Consider the following 8,055-nt stretch of genomic DNA (forward strand, 5'->3'; position numbering starts at 1 on the left):
GCTGTAATTATTTTCCTGTCGAACTGGCGAATTGCAATTTAATAACGAGCATTTAACAGGTCTGGAACCACTGCACATCTCATCAAGAGAGAGCAGAGTGTATATATATATACATGGAACGCAAACCGTCAGTGCCAGCTCTTGCTCTCCTCGTCCTCTTCTCCTTCGCTAGGGGCCTAGGGCTGATCTTGACGCCGACTTGCTGAGCGGCCGACTCCGGCGAGGCAACCCTGCCAAGGTCACCGACACTCGTCCGAGCTTTCATTTCATTTGCCGGTAGGTGACAACCATCACTCTGTTCGGGCCAGAGAGCCTCGCGTTCGACGGCGGCCGCAGTGGGCCCGTACACCCAGCGTCTCCGACGAGTCGTATTATCCTCAAGTGGGGCGGCGTCGTCGCCGGCTGGACCACCTCCGCTTACAGCGGCAACTACCGGTGTACGTGCTTCCGCTCCAATACGTGCGTACGAACAGACAGGTCACAACTCATAAGAGCGTGTCGCCGTGAACTCCGTGCTGGTCCTCCAAGAACCCAGTATGCAACTTGTAACGGAGAGCATGTGCAGGAGGCCTCTGGCCCTTCGGTCCCATTTGAAATCCGGCGACCTCTACATCGCCGATTCGTATGCCGTTCATGCTCGTCAATGGCGTCGTCGACGGTCGACATCGACCAGGTCACTACCGCGATGTCTACTTCACAAACAGCAGCAGCACACGGAGTATCTAATTTGATTTGATTCGTAGGGTTGTATGTCAGTTAGTCGTCGAAAGTAACGCGTACGTGCATTGAACACGAGCGATCACGACGGGGCGGCTACTGAAGTTTCGAATGGGACTTGGAGGCTGTACAGAGCAACGGAGACACGGAGTATGTCTCTTGTTAATTTTATCACTGTAAAATGTGTGGCATGACTAAGGGTGAGTTTGAGGAGGAGGAGATTGAGAAGATACGCAAAACGAGGTGAGCCATTAGCGCATGATTAATTGAGTATTAACTATTTTAAATTTGAAAAATAGATTAATATGAATTTTTAAAGCAACATTCCTATAGAAAATTTTTGCAAAAAATACATCGTTTAGTAGTTTAGGAAGCGTACGCGCGGAAATCGAAACAAACTCACTCACTTTCTTTAGCTGCCGAACGCAGCCTAAATGTTTACATAAGAAAACCTCTCACGCTTGACCTGAGGAATGAAAATGATCATATCATTCCTCGCACCATTTTACTGTGCAGTTAATTCAAGAGTGGAAAACCATGGAAGAGTTAGGCCAATGTTGGCTACTCCAGTTTGAAATTAGTTGACGTTTTAGCTCTTGAAGCATTGTGTGATATTTCTTGACGTTTTAGCTTTTTTGTTGCATCTTGGACCTGCTTGCCCATGCATGCATGCAGCCGGCCATTACTACTCCCATTATTTCCAACGTCATGCATGCTTTGCCTTCTCGTTTCCTGTTCAACCATTGCTCTCCCACGCGCTGAGTAATTTCCTTCTTCTATGCCTGCTTGTTGGCTCTTTGCCTTCTACTCGCCTCCTTGTACTACATTCGCCATTTTCGCCATGGAGCAGGTCATGGCTTCATGTTCAAGTTCATGTTAAACAGATGGAGTATGTAGGGAGTTGGAGCGTCAAACTAGCTAGTATTGCACAGCATAAATAGATGGAGATGGCAAAGGGGATTCTGCTGCAAACCAGCGCCAAAATTTGAGTTATTGGCGGCAAACGCACTTGGCAAAATTTTTGTTAGCAGCGCGCGAGTGAAAAATCTTTCCCGGCGACTGCGCGCATGAACGCCTGAAAAAAAGTGCATGCATGCCAACAGTCACGCGTCCACAGTGCCATGCAAAAAAATGTGGCCACCAAGAATCGAACTCAGGACTGGTAGCTTCACTTTTGCATGAGATGGCCACTCAAACCAAGAGCAGGTTATGATTTGGTATGCCTCAAAACCATATTTATTAGGAGTAAAACAGGAAGTAGGCATACTAATTAATCACTCATTGGTATGTGTAATCCTGTCTAAAACGTCAACAAGTATGGGCTAAATAAGCTTTAGTCACTCCTATCCTTACAAGTGAGGCCTTCTTTGTTTGCCAAGGCCCATCCTAACGGGACAGGAAATTTGGGCTAAAATTGACCCATTTGTAAAGATGGGCCAGGATTTCTGCCTTCAGAAAAAGGAATAAGGTTACCGGAGGTCCCTCAACTTAACAACGAGATTTTTTGAGATCCCTTAACTACAAAATCATAAATGTGTACCCCTAAACTTTCTCAAACCGTTCACCGGAGGTCCCTCGGCAGTATTTTTGCCCGGTTTTGCTGACGTGGCATCCTAGTCAGCAAAAAAAAATTAAAAAATTGCGTGGGGCCCACATGTCAGCTGCACATCTTTTTTTTTTCTCTTTTGTTCTTCTCCTCTTCTCTCTTCTCTCTTCAGCGAGTGCGGCAGTCACAGGCGGAGCGGCGTGATGGGGTTCTCCTCCGTGGAGGTGACGAGCACGGCCGCGGCTGTGACGGCAGGTTCCCAGACCCGGAGCCAGCGCGTTCAGCCGGAGCAGCGGCTGCTACACCGACGCCGCATTCTCCGCCGCGCGCTCCTCGCCACCGCCCAGATGCTGCTGCTGCGCCTGCGTCGTTGTTGGGCTCACCGTCAGCTTCTCCTTGATCGCTCCCGTCAATAAAAATGTGGACATCATTATTGATTGCTAGGAGCACTACGTGCTTGCAGACGGCGAACGACACGACGGCGCCGGCGAAGCCCGCCGGGGCCGGGCCGCAGCTGAAGCTGCTGGTGGACAAGCGCTCGCGTCGCGTGCTTTACGCGAAGGCGCGCAAGGACGCGGTGGACTTTCTCATCGGCCTCCTCCGCGTTCGTCTCGTTCGTCGAGGCCGACGCCGACATCTCGCTGGAGGAGTTCGGTGACTCGCTGTGCCCGCCGATCCCTTGCACCGGCGAACTCTTGACCCTGCCGGATAGCAACTTCGCCGTCGTCACCGACCGGCCACTACTCTACGTGCAGGTACGTACGTCGTCATAAAACTTGAATAAACTTTGCAAATTTTGCACCATTTGTATTGTACGTGATTTACGTGTTCATGATGCCATGCATGTAGGTGACGAGGCTGAGGTGTGGCGGCTTCGTGTTCAGCACCCAGATCTGCCACAACCTCGTCGACGCGGCGGGGATCACGCAATTCTTGCAGGCCGTCGGTGAGCTCGTGGAAGGCGCGGAGCGTCCGGCCGGTGTGAGTGAGGGAGCCCCTCGACACGCGCCACCCACCGTGTCCGGCGTACGACCACCCCGAGTACGAGCCGGTGTCCGATGAGGCCAGCGACAAGCTCCGTCCAGGCGATGAGCTCGTGCACCGCAGGTTCCTCTCCGGCCCCGACGACGTCGCCGCGTTGCGCGACCAGCTCCCCACGCGCCTCAGCCCCGGTGCTCGCGTTTCCTTCTCCTCGAGTCCCTGGGCCCAGACCGCCGCCTACAGCCGCCGACGCCGCCCTTCCGCTTGCTCCGGCCGCGGGCCGCCGCCCGCTGCCGCTCGCCTGCCGCTTGCCACCGCTGCAGTCGCGCTCTCCCACTGACCGCCGCCCCTCCACCTGCTCCAGCCGCGCTCGCCCGCTACTTGCCGCGTCGGCGTCGGCAACCGCTGGCTCCGGGTCTGGGAACCTTCTGTCGCCACTGCGGCCGTGCTCGTCGCCTCCACGGAGGAGAACCCCGTCACGCCGCTCCGTCTGTGGCTGCCACGCTTGCTGAAGAGAGAATCAGAGAAGAGAGTACAGAAGGAGAAGAAAAGAAAAGGGAAAAAAAGTGCAGCTGACATGTGGGCCCCACGTAATTTTTTATTTTTTTTCTGACTAGGATGCCACGTCAGCAAAACCAAGCAAAAATACTGCCAAGAGACCTTCGGTGAATGGTTTGAGAGAGTTTAGGGGGTACACATTTCTGGTTTTCTAGTTAAGGGACCTTAGAAAATCTCGCTGTTCAGTTGAGGGACCTCCGGTGACCCTATTCCTCAGAAAAATGCTTAATTTTGGGGAAACATGTTTTGATCAAGGTTTAGCATCTTAAATAGCCTACCTAAATTAGGCTCTCCAAACATCTCCACCTCTTCGATCTCTGCTATTATAAAAACTAGCATGGTGGCCCGCGCAGATTGCGCGGCTAGCATAATTATATTTTCTCTCATATAATAGCATATATGTTTTCTCATTATATTATTAAAATATATTACAATGACAACATAATTTTAAATTTTGCAATAACTTTACGAAACTACTAATGTGTAATATTCATATTGTATTTTATATACGTGTTAGTTATTAATTATTTTTAATATCAAATTTTAGTTATTTATAAATTATATATATTCCTATATGGACTCTAGACTCGTCTTTTAATATTTCTTTTTTTAATTCTGAACTTTTATTATTTCTAATTGTATTTCTATGTGGACTCTAAACTCATCTTTCAATATTCTTTAATTTTTAATTTCAAATTTCAGTTACTTCTAAATTGTATTCCTATATTGACTTTAAACTCTTCTTTCTTCTTCCTATGTTTTTCTTAATTTCGAATTTTAGTTATTTGTAAATTGTATTTTTATACGGACTCTAAACTCTACTTTTAATTTTATCACGTTTATTCTGAATTTTAGTTAGTTTCAAATTCCTATATGGACTCTATAATCTACTTCTAATATTCATTATTTTTTAATTTCAAATTTCTATTTTTTTCGTAATTGTATTTCTATATGGACTCTACTTCTAATATTTCTTATTTTTAATTCTGAATTTCAACTATTTCTAAATTGTATTTCTATATGGAGTCTAGTCTCATCTTCTAATGTTTCTTATATTTTAATTCCGAATTTCAGCTATTGCTAAATTGTATTTCTATATGTACTCTGCTTTTTTCTTTTTCTCCAATTAATGTGAGAATTTCTTGATCATGAGAGCGAACGCGGAGGCTCCTTTTTATTCCAAATTTTAGTTAGTTTTTAAATTCCTATATGGACTCTATACTCTACTTCTAATATTCCTTATTTTTTTAATTCCGAATTTCTATTTTTTTCTTAATTGTATTTCTATATGGACTCTATACTCTACTTCTAATATTCCCTGTTTTTAATTCCGAATTTCTATTATTTCCTAATTGTATTTCTACATGTACTCTATACTCTACTTCTAATATTCCTTATTTTTAATTCCGAATTTCAGTTATTTCCTAATTGTATTTCTATATGGACTCTAGTCTCCTCTTCTAATATTCCTTATTTTTTAATTGCGAATTCCAGCTATTTCATAATTGTATTTCTATATGGACTCTAGTCTCCTCTTCTAATATTCCTTATTTTTTAATTCCGAATTTCAGATATTTCCTAATTGTATTTCTATATGGACTCTATACTCTACTTCTAATATTCCTTATTTTTAATTACAACTTTAAGTTATTTCCTAATTGTATTTCTATATGGACTCTAGTCTCCTCTTCTAAATTCTTTATTTTTTAATTCCGAATTTTAACTATTTCTAAATTGTATTTCTATATGGACTCTAGTCTCCTCTTCTAATATTCATTATTTTTTAATTCTGAATTTCAGCTATTTCTAAATGTATTTCTATATGGACTCTGCTTTTTCTTTTTCTCCGATTAATGTGAGAATTTCTAGGCCATGAGAGCGAACGTGGAGGCTCCTTTTTCTATTCCTTTAATAATATAATAATAGATTGAAGATGTTTCCGCTAATACTTTGGTATGTTGTTCGTATTTGAGTCTGTTTTTAAGTCCGTTTACTATTGGAAATATATAAAGAGTCGTATACGAAATTATTTTAGAAACTTGCATATTAACTTGGGACGAGAGATGGACTCCTAATTGCTTCAAAATCCATGCCAGACCATAAGAAAACAACGTACAGGGTATGGCCATCATCCCCATAAAAGTTCCAAATTAGATATTGTCGAGGGAAGATCCTCGATAGCGGGGAATCATGAGACCCCCTATCGTGAGTTCGGCCGGGGGCAGAGGCTCGCTTCTTGGAAATCACTCGCTCGTCCCTAAGATTACCGGCAAGCTCGCACGCCGTCGGATTATACAGGTTCGGGCCGTTATGGAGCGTAACACCCTACTCCTGTGTTTGGGATTATGGATGAGTTTTACAGAGGTTTCTTCACTCCAGAGAGCGCACTCGCTTTCTTTCTTCTGGAGTTCAGGTTTTCTGGGAGTCGTCCCCTTATCTCAGTGGGCAGGGTCCTCCTTTTATAGCTCAAGGGGATACCACATGCGCCGCCTCTACCTACCCTCCATAGGAGGGGGATCCCACTCCACTTTTTTCTGGGCTTCAAACTGTGCCTTCTCCCGGAAGCTAAGCAACAACCGGTTCTCGAGTGGAACCCGGTGCCGCCCCCCGCCTGACACGGGGGACAGCCCTGTCATTCCCTCATAAATGAGTGATGACTTGCGACAGCCCTTCCTCGAGTGACGCTCGGATGTGACGGGTCATACCAACCCCCACTTCGCCGGGTACAGGGGCGACGTGAGGACATGATTGCCCTATCCATCGGATGTGACGGTAACAGGCCGGTCACACACTGGTCACATCCGATGGACAGGAGTCAGCTAGGCGCGCTGCACGTCTGCCCTAACCGCATTAAATGCGGTGAGGGACAGTTGGGGCGTCGCACATTTATGGCTGTTCAGCCTGTGCTCCCCTCTCGCTCTCTCCCTCCGCCGCGTGGCAGCCGGGTGAGGGTCTCAGGGCGAAGCCGCGGGAGAGCCCGAGGGGGTGACGCCATGCCCCGTGGCGCCCCCCCCCCCCCCCCCCGCCGCTTTCATGACTCGCGTGACGCGTGAGTGGGGCCAACTTGCAGAGTCACGTGGCCGGAGGGAAGGTAATTCCCCTCTACTTCACATACCCCCGGGCCCATATCTCCGACAGATATCAATACTATCAAAAATAAAATTCCCATATACTTGTTAGACAAAAAATCTAACAATAATATGATTAAAATAGCATTCACCTGTTGCAACGTACAGGTATTTTTTCTAGTTAATATAAAAAGTCACACTGATTGCTTACTCCGACAACCTCTCTATTTAACCTTCTTTAAAATAACAACGGGACCCGTATGTCAGCCCCTGCTCCTCCTCTTATTTCTCTCTTCCTTCCTCTCTGTTGCCCAACAAACGAACATCATGAGGAGCCGATGCGGAGGCAGCACGGGGAGGGGCCGAAGGCGGGACGGCGGTGGAAATAGGCGATGGGAGTCCTCTTGCACAGACTGCAGCACGACAAGCCACTCAATGTCGTGGATGACGTCATTGGGGCGCACTATCGTAGTCGATGAAGGCGGGTGGCACTGGAGAGTGCAAGATAGACGGACAGCACCACAGGTGAAGCGGGAGGCACTGGGGAGGGGCCGATGGGGAAAGTGGATGGGTGGCAGGATCCGCTTAGTTAGCAATGATGGCTCGGGAGGTGGTGTTAGCAACGACGGTGGTGCTAGGTAGAGGCGACAACCGCAGGAGCAGCGGGACAAGGTGTTATAGTGTCATGGTGACGAAAAACAAGCAACGATGATCTTGTCTTTGGATAGTGGCGACACTTACCTCGGACAGACAACAATGCATCGACGGATGGTGGCCTTCCAGACGACGCAGAAATGGTGATGGTGCACAACCATGGGCACCGACGCTTGTGGGGAGTGCATGGATGGGAGAGAGATGGGGGAAACCGGCGCAAGCCCATTTTCGGCAAGCCAACTTGACTGTCAAGTTTGGCGAGCAGACTAGTTTGGTTAGCTGGATGGCTTGGCAAGTCAGTTGGATAGGTTGTTGGATCACAATTTTTTCGCTAGAATTGTGAAATTTTAGCTTGAAGAGTTATTTGGAGTGGCTCTTTGAGTATCTCTAATAGTCCTAATTTTGACTCTTAATAATGTTTGATTGGAGCCATAAAAATTATTAAGCCACATGCATGTTGTAAAGTCCAATGGAACCCATCAAAGATCTAGCTAGCTCACGTGAGGCAAATACACAGGCAACACCGTCCCA

General features: G+C 46.8%; 1 protein-coding gene across 1 annotated transcript; it reads left to right on the forward strand.

Moving 5' to 3' along the window:
• The first annotated feature begins 643 nt into the window (after positions 1–643).
• On the forward strand, positions 644–3,584 carry LOC107278062 (benzyl alcohol O-benzoyltransferase-like). The gene is given in 5 exon segments (XM_066308175.1): positions 644–673; positions 917–960; positions 2,826–3,018; positions 3,113–3,231; positions 3,233–3,584. Coding segments are annotated over 5 exon segments (738 nt in total).
• Positions 3,585–8,055: the final 4,471 nt, after the last annotated feature.

This window comes from Oryza sativa, chromosome 1 (assembly GCF_034140825.1).
Source record: "Oryza sativa Japonica Group chromosome 1, ASM3414082v1".
Lineage (NCBI taxonomy): Eukaryota > Viridiplantae > Streptophyta > Magnoliopsida > Poales > Poaceae > Oryza > Oryza sativa.